The sequence below is a fragment of the Nothoprocta perdicaria genome, unplaced genomic scaffold, assembly GCF_003342845.1.
Source record: "Nothoprocta perdicaria isolate Ctin4 unplaced genomic scaffold, notPer1 scaffold_26, whole genome shotgun sequence".
NCBI lineage: Eukaryota > Metazoa > Chordata > Aves > Tinamiformes > Tinamidae > Nothoprocta > Nothoprocta perdicaria.
The window spans coordinates 3,622,959-3,648,911 of record NW_020455488.1 but is presented as its reverse complement, the minus strand read 5'-3'; the positions used below and the strand labels follow the sequence as shown (position 1 = coordinate 3,648,911).

The 25,953-nt window shown below is 50.1% G+C and overlaps 1 protein-coding gene across 1 annotated transcript in view; it reads right to left on the bottom strand.

Annotated features, from left to right (window-relative positions):
- Positions 1-12,819: 12,819 nt before the first annotated feature.
- PLEKHO2 (pleckstrin homology domain containing O2) overlaps positions 12,820-25,953 on the bottom strand; it is a 20,116-nt gene continuing 6,982 nt past the window's right edge. The window contains exons 3-6 of the mRNA XM_026040626.1: positions 25,562-25,678; positions 19,404-19,508; positions 17,541-17,639; positions 12,820-15,233 (exon numbers count right to left, since the gene is read on the bottom strand). Coding sequence (XP_025896411.1) covers positions 13,995-15,233; positions 17,541-17,639; positions 19,404-19,508; positions 25,562-25,678 — 1,560 coding nt within the window. The 3' untranslated portion in view covers positions 12,820-13,994. The remainder of the gene's footprint in view (positions 15,234-17,540; positions 17,640-19,403; positions 19,509-25,561; positions 25,679-25,953) is intronic.

The window sequence follows — 25,953 nt, the reverse complement described above, 5'->3', positions numbered from 1 at the left end:
CCGCGGTCCCCAGAGTTGTGCTCCAGGATGTCACCCTGCCACCTCCCTGCCCTGCTAGAGAGGAGCCACCAGCCTCTTCGTCACCAGAAAACCTGTCCTGCTGACCCAGGGCTTCACGTCTCAGAGGGCTYCGCGAATGGACCCGTGGCTCCCCGTCCCCATGGTCTGTACCACTGACACTGCTGTCTCTTGCCTTTTCCTGTCTGTATCCTTTTTTGCTCTGGAAGGAGACACCTTGGGTTGCCTGAGTAGATGCCTTTGCTTTTTGGCCTTGAAATAGATAGAAAAAAAATATACATGAAGAGAACGAGGTTCCTGCAGAGCCAGGATGGGCAGAACCAGGAGGCACGAGCCCGTCCTGGGCCACCCTCTCCTCCTCCAGACACGTCCCTGGAGGAGCCCTCGTGTCTCAGTGTCCCCAGTGCTCTCCAGCCTTGCTGTACGCCTGGCTTTCGCCTGGAGCACACGCTGATGGTGGTGACCACATGAGGGTGCCAGTGCTATTTATGTGCCACGAGCTCCATGCTGCAGCTGGGGCTCTGCTCTGCCCTTAGGCTCAGGCTAATTTGGGGGGACCCCAACATCCTTTGGGGACGTGGGGACTGCTCATGCAGGACAGCAGGACCATCTTTAGTGCGGCAGTGAGTCGTCATCTCATGGCAGGGGGTGCAATGGGACCRCTGGGGAGGGCTGGCCCGTGAAACGGGCAGCGTGGCCTCTCATCCCTGTGGATCATAAGCTCCTGAGTGGTTACTGGGATGGGTGGCCGAGGGGATGTCTGTGTTGGTCTCAGGGGTTTGGATCCATGCTTTGTTTTCCTTTTATTCAAATGAATTTGTAAAAAATCTGGTTAAAATATCAAGCAGGAGGGCTGTCTGGATAAAGGAAAAAGAGCCGCTTTTGTACGATCTCTCTGTAAGTAAAGCACCCCGCCAGGAAGGGGGAAAGCCACGTTTCATCCTTGCCACTGCCTGAGGGGAGTTGCAAACCCTGGTCCCTGCAGGGCCACATAAGCAGCGAGCGTGTCTGGCGTGGAGGGCTCTTCCTGCTCCTTCCTGTTATTTTAAATAATTAATGGTTTGATGGAGCAGGGAGCAGAGGGGGCAGGTGTCCCGTCTCCCCAGAGAGCAGCCTGTGCACCAGGCGAGACGGAGACTTGCTCCCTCCCGATGAATATTTAAGTGTCTTAGACAAATTGGAGTGGCGCCAGCAGGGATGACTGAGAAGGGCTGAGCCTTTCCCACTGGGCACCCAGTGCCTCAGGGCTAGGGAAAGGGCCCTGGATAGGGCAGGGAATAATCCCCGCTTGCATGTCCCTACTGTGACATCCCAGCCTTGGGTCGCACCTCCAGCTCTTACTACTCTTTTGTTAYGTTTTAAGAGATCCTTGGATGAAAAGCTGTGCGGACTTAACCTGTCACTATTAATGTCTTTGTCTGCACCTCTCCCAGGCCCCGAATCCGTGAGGATTGATTGCCTGTGGCTCCTCTGCTGCTTAACGCGGACCCAAGGAGAGAAGCAGCACAGATGCACTGGAAGTTCGCATCTGTGTGTGTTTCCAGAGGGCAAAAACCCAATGTAGGCAGTTTCTTCTGTCCTTTCTAAACCCGCGTGTTTCCAGGGGAAAGGCTGGAAGACTTTCTGCTGATACTAGCTGCAGAATATTGCAAGGATTTATTAAAAATGTTCAACTCTTGCCTAGCAACCTATTTATTAGGCAGCAGATCAAAAAGAGCTTTTGGATTTCTCCACTAATATTGTAGCATGACAAATTATAGGTGATAATTTTACTTTTTTTTAACTATATTTCTGATATTGACCCTTTTTTTCAGAGAGACGTTAAAGTCTTTGGCTTTATTTCACTTGAATAATTTTACCCAGGCCAGCCATGTGCTCTTTCTTACTTAGAAGTCTCTAGCTCTCTAGCACAGCATTTTGTGCTCTTAATTTGCATGCATAGTTTTTACTATTACTTATTTACAAAAAAAAAAAAAAAAAGCTTTTACTTATTAGCTCATGATAATCATTATTTTAAATCTCCAGCTTTCAAAAATCTCGAGACAGGCTTCTTAAAACCATGACTTTAGAAAATGTGCTTCTATTTGCCATCTCGTTTAGTCGTAAACACAGCGATGTTAAAGTCAGTTAGATTTGCAGCTAACCATATAGTGCTGCCCACAAACCAATATATGTTTATGCAGAAACAGTTGCTCACCTAAAGGTCTGGCAAATTGGACTTTAATTTATAATCTTCCTTTGGAAGCAAACTTGGGAGGTGATTCCTTCTGCCTGCAGCTGATGGCAGTTAGGGAAGCAAAGCCTCTGCTTCCCTAGAAGTTCCCATGGTGGGAAGGCCTGGATCCAAAGATAGACTCCAGCCTGGAGACTTTCCTTGTCTGGCATTGATTGCTGCCACAATGGAGATCTGAATATTGCGAGAGGACACGGTCAGGTTCCTTCTTCTCTGTTCCATGACTTGGGTGGCAAACAGCACGGGATGCAAACTGCAAATTCAGTATGATTTGCTAGGGTGGAATCCAGGGCATATCCTCAGCAACACGGCCTCATTTATGGCTCCGTCTTACCTGTGACCTCTCTAGGACAGACTTTTAGCTGTCCCATTATTTGGGGTGTTTTCTTTGATACCTGCTCTGTTACTGCGACATGTTGCAGAGCCCAACGTCTTCCAGGAAGATCCCGGCAATGCACACAAACATCAGCCCTGTTGCTTCTAACAGTCAGTCTTACGGAGCCTTCGGAAAGCCTGGAAGCGAGCGGGGCTTCTCCAGCCCGTTCGGGAAGTCTCAGGAGGAATCCAGCTGCATCCTCAAAGACTGCATTCATCCCCCTGCGAGGCTGCCACAGAGGAACAGCTTGTGAGAGGAACCTGGGGAGCCTCAAAGCGCTGCCAGTAATAATTCGGGCCCAATTCTGAAGTCAAATATTTAGTTAAACAGAGACTGTCTGATGGCAGAATTAAACACAGACAGCATCCGAGCGAGCTCAACACTTCATTTTTTGTCAGTGCCCATTTTACAAGGCTATAATTCCATTTTTTTCCCGTCTTCCCAGACTCGGCCCATCCTGCGCAGCCTTTCAGGCAAGGCAGAAGGATGTGTTTCAGCAGAGCTGTCGCTCCTAGTTCAGGAAGCAACCTGTATCACAGTGATCTCCTCTTCTTCATGCTCAGGGGGAATCTGCTCTTATGGGATTGGAAGCAAAGCACCTGTTAGAGAAATGGAAGATGTTTTGTTTTGCTTGCTTTGCTTTGGTTCTGGCAGGGAAAAGCCAGGGAATGTCAGGGAGTGTGTGAAGGAGCAAGCCGTGTATGGCAAAGTTGTGCTGCAGGGGGTTAAATCAATGTTAATAGCAGCTAGAAATTAAAACKGGCAATTTTGAACTTGTCTTCTATCCGTTTCACTTTCCAAAGCTCCTCATAGGCCTTTAAATCTCTTGAAAAGATAAATGAACTTAAGCTCCTATGCAGCTTTGAAAGTGAAGCTTATACTCAATTCACACAGTCGCTGAGGTCATTCCTGATGATCTGCTCAGTCCCGAGGATCCTGCCRTTTCTACAGAGCCTATTGGCACCAGTTCAGGACTGCTTCTGCCTTGGTATATTCTCCTTCCAGTTACGGAAAACTGGACTTAACGTTTGTGCTGTAGGAAAGTGTGAGAAGCAAAAAAAAAAAATCCCGGCTCAATATGATTTATACYGGAAGGATATCTTGTAAAATTACTGCTTGGGGAAGAAATTGGTTATTTTATATAATGTTTTGCAGGTCTGTCTGAGTCCGCTGGGCCTGAACCTTCTCATGCATTGAAGTCCCAAGGGCAGCCAGTATCTTTAAGGTTGATATGGGTGATATCCYGTGTCTCGCAGGGAGCATCAGGGCACAGTGGCAGCCCTGGCTTTGCTCTACGTTGTGCTCCTCATGGGCAAGGTTCGGGATGGCCTTCCAAAATACAAGAATTGTGTTCCCTTAAAACTCGTGGATGGTGAAAGAAAGTGAAGGTAGCGGGGAAGGATCAAGGGAGGAGAAAGGTGTCTTTTCCACATATGTAAAAGAAAGGAGGATCCTATGCTTCCTGGGTCTCCAAGGACTGTCTGGATCCTAAATACTTTGTTGTAAAAAATACTTTATTGGAAAAAAAAGTGCATCCAAAATGCAGGATTTTAAAGCCTAAACTGCTGATTGCCAGAGGCACAGCTGCGAGTCACTCTAATGTCATGCCAGCAAGCCCGTTGCTAAATGTTAAACAAAACAAATAGCAAAAAAGTCATTTAGTGGAAGCAAAGGTTCACTAGAGCCGTGATGCTGTCACTGCCTCCTCACCTAACCCCGGGATAAACTGTGGAGCGCAGCAGAAGCAGGAACGCACAGTTAGGAGGCAGCAGGGCCGCTTTGGAAGGGTTTCATCTCGGCCTCTCTGCAGCTTCTTTGCAGAACAACATCTGTCTCTGCCCCCAGCCACGTCCAAGTGCACCAAAAAGGGCTTGTTCCAAGTTTAATGAGCAATTTCATGGTCTTAGAATTGGAGGCAGGGAGAGGGGGCTGAGACAGCAGCTGGAGCTTTGTGCTTTGCACGGAGCTTGGCTAATGTCAAGTTGCAGCCTGGTGGCTTTTATTTTATTGCAGCCCCCCCAGGTTTCCCTTTCAAGCGGGCGGCTGGTGGTCAGTGCAGAAGCAGCCCTGACGTTGGGAGCCCTTGGAGCACATTGGGAGCCTTGTTTCTGGGCTCAACAAGCAACAYGGAAAATAATGACCTGAGCGGAGAGGAGCTGGGGGATCTCGGCTGGGCGTCACCTCTGCTCCGGCCATGGAGGCAGTGCTCGGAAAAGCCTGCCCTGCTGCTGGATTCAGTGCAATGTGCATGTAGAAATAGGGGCGAGAGAACAAACGAGCCCCCAAACCCCAATTAAACCGCATTGCTGGAGCCTCTGCGGGGTGGTGATGCACACACAATGAGAACAGCTATGAGATGAGCCTGAGCGGCCTCAGCGGGCCTTTAAAAAGCACAAAGCCCAGCTTTCTGTGCGAGGAAGGGCAGAGTTATCTGCACAGAGCAGTAATCTGTGCAGAGCACAGGAAACAGAAGGCAGATGTTGTCATGTGTTGGTCATATGTTTCCATCACAGGGTCTCCCACGGGGACACGCTCGCCCATCCCAGCTCCGGAGCGGGCCTTGCACAACTCCGTGGACGCACCCTGCTGTATTTATTATTTAGTGCATAAGAATATACAGGGCTCTTCCTCCACCTGCCTGGGTTTTGCTAGTCTGGAGAGGAAGTTTACGTTGCCTTGCTGTGACTCAGCTGCAGAACCTTGCTCATCTTCATGGTGTTACTCATGGAAARGCAAAGCCAAATGGCAACTGGTCTGTGCCTGCAGGTACCTGTTATTCTCCTGCTTTCTGCTGTTAATCCCTGTATGAGTCTCTGTTTACTGGCCCGAACATGCRCATCCTGATGAAGCTTCTCAGTTCTTCAATTTGCAAACACAGCCTGGTTAGGAAGTCAAGGAATCACAGAATGGTTGAGGTTGGAAGGGACCTCCAGAGATCATCTGGTCCAACCTTCCTGCTCAAGCAGGGACACCTAGAGCGTGCGGCACAGAGTGGCATCCAGGTGGGTTTTGAAGACCACTCCTAAAGCTCTGCAGAAGTGTGCTCTCCAGATCCCTTTGGGAAGCTCCCGAAATGGGGCTATTTCAAGATGATGCTTCACAGTTGTAGCCATGGGCTGATGCTGAGTGAACCCTGGACAGGTTCTGAGCTCTGTGGTCTGTAGGGCGCTGCTGCTGGGCTACCTGCTAAAGATACTCCGTGCTGGTGGGTCCTGCTTCCAGGGAGGCTGGCTGGTCGGTGCCCACAAGGCTGGGAAGTTTGCTTCATGAGTCTCCATGCTTTTGTCCCCTGGCTGTCCCCAGCAGAAGGGACACTCTTTGCTTGGCCCAGGCCGTGCTGCAGGGTGTTCACTGCAGCTCGCGCTCCATCCGCCGACGCAGACGGGGATTCCCTACAGGCAAGGCCGTTTCCTTTGGGATAYGGGAAGCTGAGGTGCAAGTCGCTGGTCTAGATCTGGCAGGGAGGCGGCTTGGACTTAAACCTYGCTCCACCCTAACACTAGAGTAACCACTCTAGGGTCCGGCTGCCTCCGCATGTGCCTTGATCCTCTGGGAAGGGCTTTGATCAGGACTGCTCCATGGAGTTCTCAGTTAAAAGCCAGGGTTTCCGTTACTTTCCTGTAGCAAAATATTGGAAAATTCCTGTGTGGATTGTGCTGGCATCCTGCCTACCCCTCCCTGCAAGCACCACCGATGCTAAATGCTAAATGTGAGCATCTTGTGATGCTGGTTTCTTTGGTTGCACTCCCTGCCTTCGCTGGCAGGAGGTGGCCTCTCCTTAGGTGACACTGCCATGAACCTGTGGGGCTCATCCACGTTTTCCGCTGCCCTTTATGGGCAGGAAGGAGGAAGGCTGAGACCCGGCTGCCCCTCGCTGCCATCACCCCAGCTCCAGCAGCCTCCTTTGCAGCAAGCTCTGCGGGCAGCCGGCTGCCTTCATCATGACAATATAGTTATCCTTTTAAGGGAAAATTCCCTCCGGGAGCCAGCCCTCAATTACCTCCTCCTCCTCCTCCTCCTGCAGCGTTCCTGCTGGAGATGACTTGTAATGCGACTGAGTTAGAGCCGCTCTGCCGGCGGGCACCCGCTTGCGCTGCCAGGGCAAGGAAACGCTCCTGGATTCTGTTYGGGGCTCGCTGCTGAAGCTGGGGACTGCGCTCAGGGCCCGTTTCATTTTTGAAGACTCCTGTAAGCTGGCGGGAAACTTTTGCACCAGCTCCATCAGAAATACGCAATTGCGCTTGCAGCCTTTAAAACTCTGACTGAAAAAAATGGAAATTAAGTGAATGTTGAAACTGGGTTTCTGTGCTGCAGAGCAAAATCACAGGGCAAAATCACACATTTGTGTGTGTGTGTGTTTAAAAAAAAAAACAGGACAATTTCCCACATCTGTAGTTCTCTGTTAACAGTTTTGGGTTGCTGCTTAATCCTGAAACTGATGTGCCAGAAAACTCCTTGCCAGTGATCACGGTGGAGCCCTGATTTCACACTTGGCTATGGGTGGCCATGAATCCACAGGGATGGAAAGGCAGAAGTGGAGATGAGCTGAGCGCAACACGGCCATTTGAGCCGAGGAGCTTTCAGGAGCTCCTTAGTTCTTGGCAGATGAGAACGGGTTGGGTTTATTTGCCTTGCCCAGGAAAACCAGCGCCTGCCGTCGAGATTCAGCAGCGCTCTGGAGAAAGAGCTGCTGCTGGGTCCAGGTTGGACRGCAAGGCCAGTCCAATGCTTGGGACTGGTGCATGGAGAATGTAGGTTCAAATCTGCATTTGCTGCAATTCCCCTGTGATATCCGACCGTGTTTTTCTTCCTTTGAGTTTCGTTTCCCCATCAGTAAAATGAGCCCTATCTTGCCTCTCCTTGCAGCTCCGTACGAGTCCATTAAGAACAGGGCTGTGCTTTGCTGTCATGGAGATAGGATCTAAACAGACCCAGAGCATCTTGCCAGCGTTTCAAAACTGCCTTCTTGTTGGGAATGAAATAGCAGAAACTTGCAGGTTGGTTTGCGCTGATCCTGCCCTTGGGGCGGTTCGTCCTGCTGATCTGCACACTTGCTGCACCGCCGCACGTCTCCCAGGGCTTTATCTATTGCAGCAATAAATATCCCCCCTGTGCTGCGGTGGGCTAGATAGCTCACATCCTTGCATCTAAAGACGATAAGCATTTCTTTTCTAAGAAGCTGGGTTTTTTTTCAGTGCAAAGTAGATATCTCTGGATAAATAACGAAAAAAAATCTTTTCTCCAAAACTACTTGAGTTTTTGTGGGTAGGAGGGGCAAACAAGAATACTGTGAAAAATATTGACTCTTCAGGATTGCTCTCCCTGCCAGTCCCTGCTCCAGGTGGCTCTATTTTCTCCCCAGAATAACTCCAAAATATTTCGAGTTCTTATTTCTCATTTAATTGAACAGCGTGGTGTTCAATTTTACAGCTCTCCTTTGCACACTATGTCTCATCCACCTATGGGCTAGGAATAACAGCTTTTGAACTACCATATCAACCGAGGAAGCAGGATTTGGGGTTTCATTCCTGCCCCGAGTTAGTAAAATCTTTAAAGACAAATTTGTCTTCATTCTGCAATGTGAAAAGACYCGTCTGGCCTCACTATCAGGCTAAAGTCATTCATGTCCATAAAACAACTTAAGGGCCTCGTGTTGGAAGAGGCTATAAAAGAACGGCCAATTGAGTGGTTAGTCCAAAAACATGGAGTAAATTCCAGCTTGGTTTTCCAACATTTCAATTCCATTCATTCATTTATGTTGGGCAAATCATTTCAAAATTCCCTTCCAGACTCCAAAGTGCGCCTGTGTTCCCGAGTGCAAGTTTATCCCCCTGGGGATGTGGGAACTGTCCCATGAATCCGGCGGAGGGGATGAGTAAGGAGACTCGCTTGGCAGCGGCTCCCTAGAACTTATGGAAAGCTCCTATCAATGGAGCATGGAGCTTTCTAGGAATAAGTTCTTGGAGCAGAAAAGGGACACGAGATGGGAAGAGAGCTGGTGGAGAACAGCCTGGGAGAACGCTTGGTCCATAGCAGATCTTTGCAAGTCTGGAGCACTGGTTCTAGCTTTAATTTGGTTCAATACAGTGGAAAAAAACTTAAAAAAAAATAAAAAAGAGCAGGTATGCAATTCTTTTAGAGGGCTTCTAGCCTGTGCACAGTCCTTGCAGCTGTGTCTTTCCTATGACCCCKGAGCTGGCTGGTTCTAGTGCATCAGCAGTATTGGCTGCTGTGTGGGCAGCTTGTAAGAACAGGAGAGGAGAAGAGAGGATGAGTGGGAAGGACCCGTGGGGGTTTCAGAAGTGCCACCTCGTTCATCATCCCGCAGCCCCAAGGGATCTGGTCTCCCAAGGGCTCCCCAGGGAGAGGGAGAACAAAGAACCCAATAGCCCCCGGGAGTGATTGGGCTCAGCCTGGTTGCTGAGGCTGAAACCTGCAGAAACCAGCTGAAATTCTCAACTATGGACCCCTGAACAGGGACAGCAGAAACCACAGAGCTGGGAGGATGGTGTGTGCAAATGGACTGTAATAACGATGCACTAAAGTGGGGTTTCCTCCCTCTTCCTTCTCCCTTTCTGCTTTCCCAACAGGAGGACCGAGCCTGGCTCTGCTCTCCAACACGAAGGCTGGAGCAGCGGGTCTGCCATCCTAGGAGCCGAGCAGGAGGAGACGGGACCACGTGGCTTAAAATGCCCCCGCGCTGCTTGGAGCGCCCGGCCGGGTTTGCTGCCGAGGCTGGAATTGTTAACAGCCTCAAACATCCCCTCGGCAGCGGCCGCGGGAACGTACGGGTTGCAGAGGCATGAGGTAAGGTGCTAGAGGAATGCTGTGACTAAGTTTCCTGGAACAACTGAAACACTGGCTTTTTTAAGCATGTGAGCATCCAGAGCATAACAAAACAGGGCGCTCCGCTCTCTAAACTCTGCGGATAGGCTCGATGCCGGCTGTTTTTCCAGCTCTTAAATTGGAAGGGGGAAATCTTGGCGAGCTTCGCTGATGGTGATTCATGTTTAAGATAAAACACGCGTTTTTTTTAATAACAAGAATAATTAATCATCCTGAGAGACTAGCCAATGCTGTGGTAAGTCCCCTGTCAGTCTGCAATCGGGTGAGCTCTTTCTGCCCTTTTTTTCCACTGCAAATTATTGAGCTCTGTAGGGAAAACTAGACGAAACCTAGGGACCTGTGTTTTCTGTTTCAGATTACATGGTAACGCAGTCCCTCCTAACTGGTAATCTATGACTATCCATTGAATTAAAAACAGCCAAGGGAACATCGCAYATGATAATTCTTTGTGTCTTTGGCTTTTTAAATCGTGTTTCGAGGGCTTTACTTAGTGCTAGACATTTCCCTTCCTTACAATCTACATCAATCTAAAGCCAAAATGAGATGTTTTGCCTGTTCTCTTTTTCTGAGTAAGAGCACGAGATTGCCTTTCTCTGTAATTTATCTGTAGAAATCAAGTGAATATTGGAGCCTCCTCTGAGGAACTGCCGCCCACTCCCAGCTCCTGTCCCCTTCCCGGCAAAGGTCGGAGGGTTTGCTAAGCACATTCCTTGACCCAAAGCAAAGCTTGTGCAACGGGACACCACGAATACAACGAAGGAGCTTTTCTTCTGGCTTCCTTGTAACGTCTCAAGCTGCTGACTGGTTTCTGCTGAGCAGGAAGCGGTTGCTACCAGAGTCACTTCCTATCTCCTGATGACTTGGTGGCATCAAGGGGACGCCTGCAATGCAACTCCATCTGTCTCTCCACTGGGATTCTCCTTGCTGCTTTGCAGGAGGAGGTGCTCCAGGCTTTCCTGGCGGGAAAGGTGAGGGGATCTGCAGCTGCAGCCGCGGAGCTTTGCCGTGTCCTGCACTTGTGTTCAGTGCAGCACCGAGCTCACCCCGTGGCCGCCGTCTCTGCTCCCCTTCGGGACAAATGCCTCTCGAGCAGCTCGTGTTTAAAAAGGGGGTTTATTGCCAAATCTTAAAGCTCTTTACAAGCAGGAGATGAAGTGCTGCCTTTCCGCTGGCTGCAGCGGCTGCATTGCGGCTTGTTGGCCACGTTCGCTTGCTTGCAAGCTCACTTCCTTCCTCTCGCGAAYGTGTGGCCCGGTGGCACAGCCTGAAATGCAGAATTACACAGCAGCTCTCCATGCCCAGAGGGGTTCTAGGCACAAGAAAGCAACCTTAGTGCAGCCAGGAATTAGGTAAGTGAGTTAAAAGGGAGAAAAGGGAAAAAAAAGTGCATGGTGGCAGGATGTACACTGAAGATGGAGTTGCAATATGAGGTCAGAGCAAAGGCTTTCTGGACCAGCATCCTGCCTCTGGCTGTGGCCAGAAACTCCAGCAAGGAGCTCTGGAAGCAGCTACAGAGCAACCCACCCTCCCGCCTTAGGCAGAGCCTGGCTTGTGACCAGAACGAGAATAACCAGTGGGAAAACTGCAGGAAGAACACGGTGTTTCCTGGGGAGCCCAGCTGGGCCAGGCCTGCAGCTGGGCTGGGCATTTTAGGATGAAATTGCTAACCCTACTAGGAAAACAAAAATAAACTTGAAACCAAGAGTCTCTAACATAAAGCTTTCAGCAGTTCAGTTACTGGGTGCTCTGGCGATTCCACTTAAGTTATACTTATTTACAAGACATAATACAATTTAGTAGGTTCTGTTAGTAGAGCAAATACAGTATTTAGCTGCAGCTTGTAACATGGTTTAACTTACCCATTTCCTAACAGGTATACATTTTTTTCTGCTAAGACTCCTACTGAGGGGTATTCAGTAAAATGTCAGACACTTTTGCATTAGGATATTCAGTATTATATAAAAATATACAGTAAATATAACTGCATCCTGTAGGTTTGGCCGTGACAGATAGGGATGTCTCAGTGTTTTCATTTGCCAGATGAATATCCACAGAACAGACTGCCGCAGAAAACACCTCTGAGAGCAAAGACGTCTAGATAACATTAAAGGACTAAGTTATCCCATGAGCTATTCCCATTCTCAAGGATTTTCAGCTCCAGGCTTCGATTTGACCATCCTCGAGTTTAGGATTGGCTTCAACTTTGGGATATGAACCTGTACCCAGGGTTTGYCCTGGTCTGTGTGTCTTCCTAATAGCACGGCCTGCTTTTCCCATCTAGTTTCTCTCTTGGTATAGAACCGGGTCTTGCCAAATCTCGCCTGCTCTCCGAAGCTGATGTCCCTCGACTTGCAGCGCACACCAGGTTCTGACAGCTCGTGCTGCCAACACAGCGCTCGGTAACCAAAAGTGCACATGCAGAAAAATACACTTAGATAGCAGATAGGCACTGAATGTTGTCTCTATTTCATTAGCCCTTGCCCTAAAGTATATCTGAAGGGTGAACAAGGCCCGTGGTTCATACTGAATCCATAGCAGCAAATTACAGAGACCCAGAGTTTGCTCTTGGGCCATGTGCTCGGGACTTAGGAATCTTTCTGCCTCAAAGCAAAGCTTTTTGGCACCTGAGCTCTGGGGGTTGGACTGCGTAGAACTTTCCATGCGAGGGGATAACAAGTGATTTTCCATGCAGTGTCTACGGCTGGCTGGAGAGGGGGACAGACCATGGAAACCCAGGCTGTTGTCATCATCAGAAGAGGAAGCTTCAACTCAAGTAACTGCTGTTTTGGTGGCTCGGGGTGGTGCAGACCGAGATTGGCTGCAGGCACCAGGACTCGGGGCTGAACTGCCCGTCGCCTCCTCTCACCAGAGGCTCAGATGAAGCTTTACCAAGCTGCTGCTATGGGAGCTGCCTGCAGCCCGTAGCAGCCCTGTGAAACCTGAGAAATCATGAAAGGAAGAACAGAAGAAACCCTGTCCGGGCAGCTGAGAGTGCAGTGCTGGCAAATGGGAGAAAAGAGCCGAGATAAAGTGTCACTCCTTAAAACCAGGCTGGAAAGATCACCCTTTCCGGCGCTCCCTGACTCTCAAGGTCCCCGTGGGGATGTCATACGATTCTCCTCAGAGCAAATAATGCTGAGATTGCAGGGGGACCRGCTCAGGCACAGGGCTATACAGCAGGGGTGCAAAGACAGGATTTTACCATCACTTTAATCACCAGATACCAAGGGACCTGTGGCCGCTTTCAGAAGCAGCTGCAGGAATCGTGCCTTCCCCAGACCCTTGCCTTTTTATTTCAATACACTTAAGGCACTGGGGCCAGCCCCCGAGCTACGTGTGCAGAATGCCTTTCCCTCCTGGTACTCAGCATTTAAACAGCTGTTCAAATTACAGCTGTGCGTGCCAAAGCGTGGCGAGCCGGCGCACAGCAGGTAGGGAACTTAAAATAACAGGAGGGGGGATTTCATCCAGAACTCTTGCCTGGTGTGCACGCTGCTGTCAGTCAGCATCCCCAGGCAGCGCAGAGGGAAATAGATCCTTAAAGAATGAGCCTCTTAACGGCAGGCTCTCGGGGCAGATCCCTGGGATCTCCTRGACATCTGGCTAATTGCTCCAGCTATCAGGAGGGAACTCATCAGATAGCTATATTCTTTAAAAATAGATGTGCTGCACTGCTATAACATACTCCCCCCGAGGCTAAATGTCACCTGCCCTGCATTTTTACCTCTGTTTCCCTATTAATGAAATGGAAACAATTAATACTTGCCTGGCAAGGATGCATTGAGGTTTTCGTTCCCTTACACCGTGCTTAGCAAACCCCTAAAGCTCTGCACAGCCAGAGCCAGAGGAGCGTCCCTGTGCTCTAGATCTGTGAGCACTGCTTGCAGGCAGGAGCTGCCCAGCCCTGTTTGCCTCTGCGTGAGGTCACCCATGGATGTGGTTTTGTGAGGAGCTTTGGAGAAGATAAAGCCATTTATCTTTATATTCCCAGATGTCACTGGTCCAGGTGGTCCAGGAAACCTCACCAGCAAGGGAACATGCTCGTAAAGTCGCCTCTGACAAGGTTTCTGCTTTAATGATTTAACTGGCAAAACCAGGCAGGTGCCAGTGTAATCTGGGTATTGGCATGTCTGTAAATACAGATAAGCAAGGGCTTTTGCTAGAATAGCCATTTTGTGCTCCTTTCAAAAATCTGTCTCAGATTAATTATCAGTGTTTTTTAAGGYTTGATCCATTGACTTGAAAGGACTCTGGACCAAGTCCTTAAGGAACATTCACATTTTCGTAACTGCTCAATGTCCTGTAACCTTCTACTGTGCTAAGAGGATTAGAACTGGGCTATGATGTACAGCGTAAAGAAAGAGAGAAAGATGCTATAACTGAAAGCTCAATCCTGTCCTGTAAACACGGTGTGTGCACCGCAAAACACCACCTTTTTAACACTGGCCTAGCAATGGTACAAATCATAAATGGGAAATGTTGAGCTCTGATTTTCAGAAAGAAGTCTCTTTGGAGAGGGTGTCAGGGAGCACTTCTCCTATAAAGAGTCACTAGAGCCTTCTGCTTTCCTTTCCGTGTCTCTGTGGCTTCTTTTCTCAGTTCTCCCAAATCTTTAATCTCTTGCAAGACTTGTGTAGCCTGCAGCAGCTGCTCTACTGCCTCATTGAGTAACGTCTCTGCCATCACCGGGGGTCCGTTCTCCCCCTGGCCCTGCTCCAGCCCTCCACGTAAAACCTTCTGCAGAAGCTTCTCTGTCTTTTCCCTTTCACTGGCCACCTTCTCCTCCATTTCAGCTACGCAACGACGGGAAACCTTGGGGAAACCTGGGCCTGTAAGCGCTCCCTGTGTAGTTTTGGAATCAGACAGCAAGTCTCCCAAAGAAGAACTGCGAAGTTTGAGAGCCAAAGTGCTTTCAGCAGATGTTTTCTTCTCCATAGTCACTTCTACGCTCTCGTGGCCCATTTCTGTAGCTAAGGAAGTCTCTCTCTGTTCTGCTAATGTTTGCTGTTCCTTCTCTTCAGCGGTTCTCTCATTTCCTTCTTCAGTTTCAGCTTTTGGGGATGTGGCCTCTGCTTCTTCACTGTCTTTGATCCCATTCGCAGGGGGACTGGAGCTGTGAGACTCCAGGTCTTCCAAACCTGCAGCTTCCAGGTCACCCTGGCTGGAGTTTATAGTGGCTACAAGTTTCTCTGACAGAACCTTAGGAGGAACAAGAGGCTTGGCAACATCTGCAGTGGCAATCTCCTCCAGATTCCCTTTGCTACCCTCTCCTGATGATTGCAAGTCTTCCGTGTTTTGGGTCTCAGGGACTGGCTGGTCCCAAGCCACTTTGAGCTTGTCTGGCACGCTCTTAGGAAGGGGAATTGGAGCTTTTGCTGAGCCCTTATTGCTGACCTCTGTGAGGGTCTCCCTGTCCTCCTCACTTGGTGCTTTGGGGTCTTCTGTGCTCTCCTCGGTGCTTACAGAGCCCTCTTCCATGGCRTTGGCACTGTCCTTTGATATTAGGCTTTCCTTAAGCTTCTTATCCGGGGGCAGTGGAGGCGACAAAGGCTTGTTATGTTCCTGGTCAGGAACATTATTCTCTGYGTCTTGTTTTTCTTTTGTGCCAGTGGGTTTTGTAGGTGGCATAGGTGGCTTTGGAGTTTCCTTCTCAGGTAGAGGATTGTCCCCTTCGCTGATAGTGGAGTCCAAGTTCGGTGGCCCGTTGTCTACTATATCGAGATCTAGTCTCAGGATACCATCTGATGTTGCCTTGGCAGCCTGAAATACAAGAGAAAGCTCATTCAGATTCTATCCCACCATCAAGTCCATGCCCAATTCGGGAACTTCAAAGAATTGCTGTGGATGCAGAGGCACAAATGCTTCCAGCATAAAACTCAAGCTGTGAGGTGAAGGGGAAGGACGGCTATTTCACACATCCATCTTTTATACTGACATCTGTCAAAACTGAAAATAGGAACATCTGGCTGATTGCAAACGTGACACCTGAAAGAGCAGCTTCTTCTGTAGCTCAAGAGCCATCTACGGAGCTTACGCTACTTCCACAGAGCATCACCCTGTGCTGCCTTCCAACAGCACTAGCAACCTCTGCTAGCATTAATCCACTAAGTGAAACCCAGGGAGATCTGATACACCAAAAGGCAATGAGCTGTGACAATCCTGGGTCCCCAAATCCCACCCAACAGAGAAGAAAGTTGGGTCAAGGCATTTACACTGCAGCAAACCTCCAAAGTACCGAGTGAGGCTCACCCGTCCCCCTGCTACCCCCACTTCTCCAGATCACCACATTATGTGACTGTCAGGAGCTGCAGAGTTATTTTCTGCCTGACAGTGCAGCAGCTTGCACAAGAATATCAAAGCCCACGGCCACAAGCGGTCAAGAATTAGGACCTCACTGCAGAATTTATTTTACTACTTCCTTTAAGAGCAGCATTGAGAAACCGGTTCTGCTTTCCCCTCAGTTATGAGCAGTCGGCCCTGCCTGGTCTGGATTCTTCATGCTGGGGTAGCTGGATCTTTCAGTCCCCTCATTTGGGCATGTGCCTGCCCAAAGCACGACTGCCTTCTGCTTTTGAGCCTTGTTTTGCATTGAACAGATAAAGTATTGAACAGATAAAACAAGTCAATGGACACTGGGAGTGCTTGGGCTGGGGTACTGATGCAGTGCTCCCTACCTTCTGGTTGCTTCTCCCAACCTGATGCCATCATTTCTTATTGGGGCTAAAGCTCAGCCAGTTACTCCTCCTTCAAACCACCGTCTGTCTGCATATCGCTGCAGGAACGTGGTTATATTACAAAGATGGAGCTAGCAAAGACCATGCCGTGACAGCTGCTGTGTGAGGAACCCTAAGCCAGGCTCAAGTAGAGTTACAAGCAGGGCCAGACTCGCACGGTGCGGGTTTAGTCGAGGTCTCCGCTGCCATCCCAGCCAACAGGAGAGCCAGGTGCCTCCTGGCTGCATGGTCCTCACCTCTCCTGGACCGCTTTGACTCTCCAAACCATCTTCCATCCCATTTCCTTGGCTACCCTGCAGCCGACAACTACATTTCTCGTTCTATAGCTGGCTGAGATTATAGTTCCTTAAAGAAAAGGCAGATACATCTGTTAAGATATTACTGTTTTGGGGGGTTTGTTGGTTGGTTGGTGKTTTTTTCAATTATGGATTGATGGGATGGATGGGAATTTCTGATTTATTCCTATTCGTTTCTCCAGAAAAGACACTTTTACCTCAATTTCTATGCAAAGTAAAAAGTTTTAGGTTGTCTCATTTTCTGTGTTAGGGTCATCTGAATGCTGCATGTAAGTCAGAATCTGGGGTATTTGAAGAAAGAAGTTTTGAGTTAAAACCTTCACAGGGTTAGCTTAATCCTCTTCTAAAATATCAATACATGCTTTGTGCAAAGTGCTTCATAAATCACAGGAATCACCTATTAATAAATCTCCCACAGGAATGAACCACAGGTTTATTCTGTGGTGTTTTGTTTTCCTTTTTTTTTTTTTTTCCTTTTTAAGTGATAGATCCAGAAAAGCAGCAAGGAATAGGCAGGCCAGTCTGTAACAGGCTAGTCTCTGCTTTGGAGAATACTGTTTTCAGCTTCAGACCTAAAGAAGACCTTGCAAGCCTGAAAGCTTCTCTGCTTTTTCCAGGTAGTTAAATAGAAAGAATAGTTCCTTCCCACAAACCGAGCACTTGTTCTACCTTAAAAGACTATCCTAGCTACAAAACCATCGCTTCTTAGAAAATAAATATAGTTGGGGCTTYGGTCTCTTCTGATTAAAGTGAAACTGCAGTGGCTCTCGGCTGACAACGGGGCAGCTCGTGAGTTATGGAAAGCTAAATATATCCTAACGTGCCGCAGCAGCTACAGATCTAGGGGAGCTCGGCGATTTCTCGGAGCTGCTGGGGGAGTTTTTCCCAGCGGAGGCTGTTTCCCAGACAGGCTTTCCCAGGGCTGCGTGCACCTGGGTTTCTCCCTGGGGATTTGGATGTACCTGGGTGGAAGGGCCTGCTCAGGCTCTTGCTGGTCCTGGGGGGAATCGCTCACCCCGTGCCCGGGTGCCACTCACCTCCTTCAGGTGGCTTCTCGTGGGCGGCCTCCGTCCTTGGGTCATTTTCACTCTGTCCCGCGTTACGTGGTCCAGGGAAAGGCTCTCATCCACCTTCACCTTTAGAAGGAGGACAAGAGGGAAAGGAAAAAGAGGAGAAGCTTAATTTCTCAAAGACGTGCCTCTTAGAGAATGCAGAATGGGGAGCAGCGATTGCATCCAGTGGCTTTTTTGACTATTTCACCACTAAGCTCCGCACCGCAGACCTTAGTCATGGTGTTTCCTGCAAAGCCCTGCRCGTGCAAGACAAATATTGCAGGTATCCATCCCACGGAGAGCTTTGCCCACCTAAAACACCCTCCAGATGGCCAGGTCAAAGGGAGGACGCGAGAGCTTTGCTGTGCTCGGAGCAGCATCCGGGGTGCCGGGAGCATCCCTGCGGAGCACAGCACGGAGATTGCTCTGGCCATCTCGGAGGAGAAAGGCCATTAATAACCGCGACCRGACTGTGAACCGTATCAGCAGCTCGTCGTCATGGACCTCCATGGAACGGCTCTAATGAYTGCAGGAGCTGAATAGAAGGTGCGAGCAGTGACCTGGATTAGTTGCAACTGTGGCTAAATTAACAAATTTATTAACAGGCAGGAAAGCTGGCAAGGGTCAAATAAGGATTCAAGAGGAAAAGCAGCTCCCAACCCCTAGCTCTGATACGGCAGGGCAGGTTTAGAGCAGATCTTTCGGCAGAGAACAGCTAATCCAAGCCAGCTGAGGGCTTGAGCCGTTYGCTTGTGCCGAGTCTCTACAGAAAACTTAAATCTAAGGTCTGATTCTTCCGGGAATTAACTGGAATTAGAGGCTGCTCTCTGAAGAACAACCTGGGGGGCTGCAGGGGAGGGGGGTGAGCCGGGATCCCAACCCGTGCCGCATTGCGGGAATGGGCATCTCCCTCCCGTGGTAACGTGAGAGCAGGACCCGCTCTCACATCATCCCTGTAACATCCTCCCTTTAACTGCACGCGCTGCTTCCCACCGGCTCCGAGGGCCGCACCGTGTCACCGGCAACAACCCGACCGCAGTGCCATTTGCCTGGGCACAGGCGGAGCATCTTCCAGCCTCTCCTCCAGCGTTCGTCCTGTGCGGAATTAAAGCAAAGCCTGGATTCCCTAAACGGGAGCTCGAGTTGCCACGATGCAGCTGGAGCCAGTGCTTCCTCCCTCCTGATCCCAGCAAGGGATTCCTCCTCCTTGGGAGCCTCTCTGGCCTTCTTCTGCCAACCCAAGTTGCACTGTTTGCAATCTCTAGCTGCACATCTGCAGCACTGGGCCCTTTTTGCAAAACTTTTACTCGTTGCTCTGGTTTCCTTTGCTAAACAGATCTTGCTGATTGGCTCTGGTTTCCTTTTCTAAACAGGCCTTGCTGGTTTCTTCGTCCCCCAGCCACCCTGCCCGTGTCTTCTCGTGTCATTCCCGTGCTGGTGGTTTCGTGCACTTCCTTTCTGCTGCTGAAACGCCCCAAGAACAGAGCCTGCTCCTTTGGTTAAACTCAGCACTGGCGGTAGCCTAATGGGGAGCAAAGCAAGATTATGGCAGGGGCCAAGGGGGCAACTTCCATCATCTTCCTGCATGTCAGGATGAGAGGGGAATCTGGGAGTGCTGGGAGCTTTGGTCTGGCCAAAGCCCCAGAGAGAAGATGCTTGGGGAAGCCCAAGGAGTAACTTTCCACTGGATTTCTCTCCAAACTGGAGGCGGAAAGGCTGGCAGACTGGATTACTGGCACTCAGGAACATGGGCAGCTTGGGGTGTCAGGCAAGACCTGCCTTTAGCTGAGAAAGCGGTGAACAGGAACTGTCCCAGGAGAACGTAGGGTTGAAAACAGCTTGTCTTACCTCGTCAAATATTTTGTTCTTGCCCCTATTGATCCCCTCATTAAGAGCCTTTATCCACGATTCCTTTTCTTCCAAAGTTGGCGCTTGAAACTTGATATCATGAACCTGCAAGAGCGGAGAAGAAGAAGAGACAATTTTGCCTGAGCGTTATTAGTCWGGAACAGGGGTAGCTCTCTGCTCTACATACACTACCTCAGCTTCTTATATAACATCCAGTTCCAGCCTGTGTTTAAACTACAGATTCCTTTGCGCTTTGGCAAGTACTTCCGAGCTCTCATGAACTGAATTTTATTACTCTGAACAGCTTGTTGCTGTAGCTTTTTTTTTTTTTTTTTTTTTTTCCTTTGGTGCAACCAGTAATTAAAGTAATAAGAAAGTAAGAAAGTAATAAGAAATAAAGTTTCTTCCCTCTGAAATGCATGGAAAAGCTCTTACAGCAGCAGTGAGTTGTTTATGCACGGAAGGGCCAGGGAATTAGACTGAAAGTCCAAGTCTTCTTTTTTTTTTTTCAGGTGCAATAAGATCCTTTCTCCCCCAGCTTCCCCAGGCGGAGAGCCCTAGGAAAGCTGTGTGCAAGGCGTGCTGCTCGCTTCCCTATTCCCGTAGGAGGAACTGAGACCGGGATCTGGGGCCCTGCCCTGGGCTGTGCTAACCCTGACCCTGCTGAGCGCAGACCCTGCGTTTTCTTCTGCTTGTCAATGAAGAATATAAAGCAACAAATACTGTAGGCATCCGTTTTCTGGATTCAGAACAAAAAAAAAAGAGSCGAGAAGAGGCAAGGGACACAAATAAGGGAGGGAGCACCACACAGATAAGGCAGGGGAGGTTGTGTGCCCTGTCCTCAGCTGAGCTCAGTGCTTTGAATCTCCTACTGACCACATCAGTAAGAGCGTTTAGGGCGTTACGTACTTCACTGCTGCCTTTTCTGAGTGTTTCACCAGTATTAGGCAGCTTTCACCCAAAGGGCACTTCGGAATTATCCCTTACGMGGGGCTTTGGGATAGACTGGCTTTGACCCAAGCAGCTCTCTGTGGTGTCTTAATCTGCRCTGCACACGCACACAGAAATATTCTTACACTCAAGAACCTGATTAACATTGCAAAATTGAGTCCTGAAAAATAAGACAACCCCAGACGTGCCTGGGTGGCCTGAGCTCAGCCTGCTGTGCGTGTTCCTTGTGTCGCMGTCCCCAATGACATGACTTATTCCTGAGCTATCCCGCAGTGGGCGTTATCCTCCCCGGTCAATGGGTCAGTGTGTCTTATTGATTGTGCTCCTGCCCAGCCCTGCCCTGAAGACAGAATTACTGATTCCCCACTGACCTTTTCCTTGCTGCTCATCACTGCAATATCTGGGGGCTTCACAAACTACTTTTCAGAGCATCCGAAATTCTCCCTCTCTCACATATGGGGAGATGAGAGGCTCATCCAAAATACATAATAGTTCATGGGCCCTTTTTCTTTCTTTTTCTTTTTTTTTCAGGGCATTTAGCATCCTGTATTCTGCACTTTCCTGTTGCCTTCATGAGCAGTTGTAGTACTCAGAACATTGTGAAATCAGGAATGTACAAAATGAGAACACAAGTGATAAAAAGCGTGGTGAAAGTAGCTTGCCCAGCAGAGCACAGAACCCTTTTTGTGCATAATGTCCTAAGGCTGCTTGGAAAAAAAAATAAATCAGGAAATACTGAGCCACGAGGAAGCGTCTGGGAGGAGCACAGCAGCATTGGACCTTCAGACTCTATGAAATGAGGGCGAACGTAGGAAATGAGGTAGGAAATGAACAGTGACTGATGGTGCCGTCCTCTTGGCTGATGGCACCTGGCCCTGCAGGTCCCAGCAGCTTCGGTACTGGGGTAGGAGCCCCAGTGCATCCTGCTGCTGGGATACTCCACGACCAACACAGAGCCACCAGAAACTGCAGACCTAAAACCTCATCTCCTAACCCCCGCTCCCACCCTTCCTTTCCCCTTTATTCCCCGCTTCATAGCAGGGAGCAGAGCGCGGTGTTGCCTCCGCATAGYCCTCCCAGCCGGCACGGCAAGCAGGGGGTTAAGCCGCAGTTTGAGGAACGATTATTCATTCCATTAGCCCGCATGCGAGGTGCCGAGGCCGCACGTCCCCCTGACAGCGCGGAGGGGAGCTGAGGGCGCAGGGCTGCGCAGAAAGAGCCCTTTGTGCGGGCGCAGGGGCACGGCCGGGCTGCGGCCAGGCCAGGCCTGGGAGCAGCCCGGCTTTGTGCGCGCTCAAAAACTTCTTGTTGTTTGGAAACCGTTTTGCCCCTAAGCTCTGTGATTACAAAAGCTTAGGAGAAAGCCGTCCTTGTGAGCGGCTGAGCCGCCGCGCTGCCCGGCAGAGCCCTGGCCGAGCCCCGGCAGCCCGCGCTGCCCTTCGGAAACCTTCGCGGGCGCTCCCGGAGACYGGGATTCCCGCCCGGGATGCAGAAGGGGCAGCCTGGCTGCATCTCTAGACTCATCTGACTATTCACCGCTAGCACAGGATGCACCTGAAGGCRGATGGATCCCATGCAGCTTTAGGCGGGGTCTTTCCTCCAGCAGCAGTTTTAGGCAGCAAGTCCGTGACGCCTAATCCAAAGCTGGAGAGCAGGACGTTTGCTCTCTCTGGGACTGAGTCACGAGCCCAGCAGCAGCCTGGTGTGTGAGTAAAGGCCATCCTGGCAATTGGTAATGTGATGGTAACGTGGTGCAATTTACTGTAGGCAGGAGGCCCTGCTGAGTCACCCAGCGGCCGCACGTCGGGAACCAGGAGGTCCCGACCACGTCACCACCACCCAGGAACGTGCAGGGCTCCCTGCTCGTCCACATCTCCTCGGGAACATCCATCTCTCTTCAAGCAGGGACAGGCTCATGGCTCGGGATGTTTCCCAACGCTGGCTCTGTGCTGAGCTTTCCTACTAGATGCTGCTGATCGGGAGCAGAGGGAAATGACCCAAAGCTGAGCCTGGACTTCAGCTGTTTCGGTGAAAGCTGGATATTGGCTTCAGGTGCCGCTGGAATTAGGCTAAATCCAAGTGTGAAGTGCCCAGGGCTGGTTTAGGACTGCGTTTCTCTCTGCTGACTTTAGGTTGCTTCCAGCTGGGTCAGCCACATGCCAAAGCTGCATCCAGGCAAGCTGTGTGGAAGGGTGCTCCAAGGCASAAGGCCATCTCCTGCCTTCTCCTGTGTGACTGTTCAAATCCCATCATGGATGCAGAGGCAGAAGYAATGGGATTGCCCATTAGGGGATTTTTGCCCCTCTTTTTTCCCCAGCTGACCTGGGAGCCACCTCGTCCCTGGGAATAATGAAGCATCTCAGCCAAGCTCAGCCAGGAGCAGACTGGGTGTATGGGGCAAACGAGCCTCACTCCAGCCCATCGCAGGCCATGCGTAGGACCCCCCACGGGGGAGCTGCAGGTACCCCCAAAATCAACTGAGGCAGAGGTGGGCTCTGGAAATCAGCCCTAAACACAGTGCTGAGGTTGTGCAGCAACAGAGCTGTGCGAAGCAGAAGTCCTTGCTCAGAGACTCCTTTCCCTACTACCACCCTTTCTTCCCATTTTCCCTGTTSTTCTGGCCTGTGGCTGATGGTTTTCAGGCTTGCTGAATACCAGCCTGGTGCCAATCCCTGCAGTCTCCAGGCAGTTTCCACCAGGCAGCGTGCTCGGCAGCAGGAGCACATTTGCAGGTCTCCAAGCCAAGGCTGCTGCCCTCTCTTACAAGTTCTCCCCCCAGCTCTCTGTATCCAGCAGATCTCATTCACTTGCTGTGGGTGGAATGAAGCATTTGAAATCTCTAAAGAGAGGGGTCTTTTGCAAACTTCCAGCTTCCTTTGCTGCAGCCTTGCAGCTCAGGGAACGGCGCTTGGTTTCGGATGCACATAGGAAGATGAAGCAGGAGCAACGTGTTCCTACTGAGACAGCTCGATGGAAACCCCTCTGATGGGGCTGTGGCAAGCAGAGCCCGGGGTCTTCCCATCAAAGGTCATTTTCAGCGAGGCAATTTATTTATTCAGGTGCGACTCCAACTGCAGAGGGTTTTGGCTGTCTGGTGCATTGAAAGCAGAGCTGTGCAGAGCTCACACATCCTTCAGACACTGCGACTTCAGACTGGCCTTCAGACCGCCYCAAAAATTGCTGGTTTCCTACCTGCTCTTTGCAAACGTCCTCCTTGTTTTCAACAGGGAAACTCCCATTTGCATGCTGAAGAAATAGCCTTTCCTCCCCTGTAAATCCCACAGACTCACTCATATCCTCACTCCCTCACAAGAGAGGRCACAAAGACCCTCAGCAGGACCTGTAGGACCCAGCAAGGCAGTTCCCTGTGTGACTTGAACCTGCTGCGGATGGCAGCGAGTCTTCCCGAAAGGAAAATGTTTGGCTGATGTGTATGGCCACAGCTGCAGTTCCAAAACAGAAAAAGGACAGTTGTGTACATTGGCCTCCCCCTCGCAGCCCCTTTTAACTGCAGAAAGTATCTTGTGTGCAAGATGCTGCAGAAGTATGTTGTGTGTCAACAGCCCTACCGGCTTCCCAGCCAAAAGCAGGGCAGGAGGGGAGCTACAGACAGGAGACTTTTCATTTGTAAAAGCCCTTCCTTTCACCAAAAACGCCGTATAAAAAGCAGCCTCTATTTAGGTTTCCATTTAGCACGACCAGCCTGGGAGCTGCAAAGGAGCCAGCATGACACAAGCTGGAAATCAACCTTTTGGTGCAGATTTTAGGTGCATTTTTCTCCCAGGGCATGAAAGGTCAAGGACCGGCTCACCCATGTATTGATTCACGCATCAGTGCAGGAGCATATGCAGCTATTACACTTTGCCCCTCTTAGTAACGTGTCTGCAGAGGATGATAACCCAGGCAATGCCCCCCATCGCGGAGCACACGGCCTTTTAGTGGCCTCCCTGGGACAAGGTGCGGACACAGATGGCACCAAGTAGGCAGAAGGCTTCGGCAGAGACAACATCAGTGGTTCAGCCATGCGCTAGGAAGCCCACCAAGCCCAGYAGGGCAGCCACTTTCAGTCTAGGATTAATATTATTGTGAAATAAATGCTAAATTCCCCCTGATCTGGAGAGATTCCCGGCTCTTGAGTCCCAGTGCTAGGCTGGACCTCACTAGCACGGGGCTGGCATCTCCCATCTACCTGCCCGTGCTCTGCCTAATTTCACTTCTTTTCCTGACACAGGCTGGATCGACTGGCAAAACAAGCAGCATTTACCTCCTTCCACCCCCCGCCCTCGTCCACGTGTGTTTTGGGGCAGGACAGTCCTTGTTTTGTTTCGAGGGAAGTTTAGCACGTGATGCTCTGAACTCAGCTGGGCTCTGGATGCACTAAACATGAATAAACACTAAGTGGCCGCAAGGAAAGAATAAGCAACAGTGACAACAATGCCTAAACAAKCTCCATTTATTGGGACAAAATGGAGCTAAGGGGATGCATGCAAGCTGGCATTTGGGGCTGTTCATATTCTCATTGGAAATTAATGTGTTTTGTCCTTCACGACCTATTAGTTCTGCGTGGGGAGCTGAAATAAGATCTCGTAGGCCAATAAYATCACATGGAAATTAGAATGTAAATCAAATGTGAGATGCCTCAGACCAACGACAGAAAGACCCCAGCCCATAAAGATGGTGAATTGAATAATCTGTAAGTAGGAATCAAGGGGCCCTTCCAAACTGAGCGCTGATGAGGAGCTGACATGGGAAGCAGTGAGCACTTGCTTACAGAGTCAGCGCTCAGGCCATGTTTAACCTTCTTTGTGCCACATCAGCATGGCAAGTGAGTATTGCACACAACCAGGAACCCAAGGGTGTAGAGTTTGCTGAATTCTGCAAAATAGGTCTTTTCTTTCTATGAAATGTTAGGGTGCAAGCAGTTTAGCACAGAAGTCTCTCAGGTGGATGCTTTCCGCTCTGGGAATTGTCTCGGCACAAGGATTAGGAGCACTGATTTCGCTGGAATTTAGGCAAAGCAACAGGAAGACCCTTCCCTGCCCCAGTAAGAAGGACGGCAGCGTCTCCCTTCCACAGTGCCCAGACTCATCGCTATAGAGCATTGCTTCCCAGCTGCCAGACCATTAAAACTCAGAGCCTTTCCCTCCCAAAGCACCTGCTCTGGGGGCACGTTTGGGGATCTAGGGTGAAGAGAAAGGCAATCCTACCTTCTTACCGGGGGAGCGGATTAAAATGAAGCGGTTTTTCCTCTTTAGCAGCGCACGCAGCTCCTGGCACTTGTCGTAACTCTCCAGTTCCACCGTTTCTATGCATTTCTGCTCATCCTGCAGAGAGGGAAGGAAATGTCATTACAAACAGGAGGCACTGGAATCAATCACCTCCCATCAAACACGGCGTGTCTTCCTAGGGCATCTGTCTGGAAGCTCTTTCGCCTTTAAAATAATCTGCGTGCAGACTGCAACCCCCCTGCAACTCGGGCTGGTGTCTCGCTAGGAAAACCCGCTGTTTTGTGGCTCGTGGTCTGCAGTGGCCGGGCAAGGGACACGCTTGGGCAGTTACCCCAGGCTCTGTCCAACCCCTCATCCAGGGCTCTGCAGCC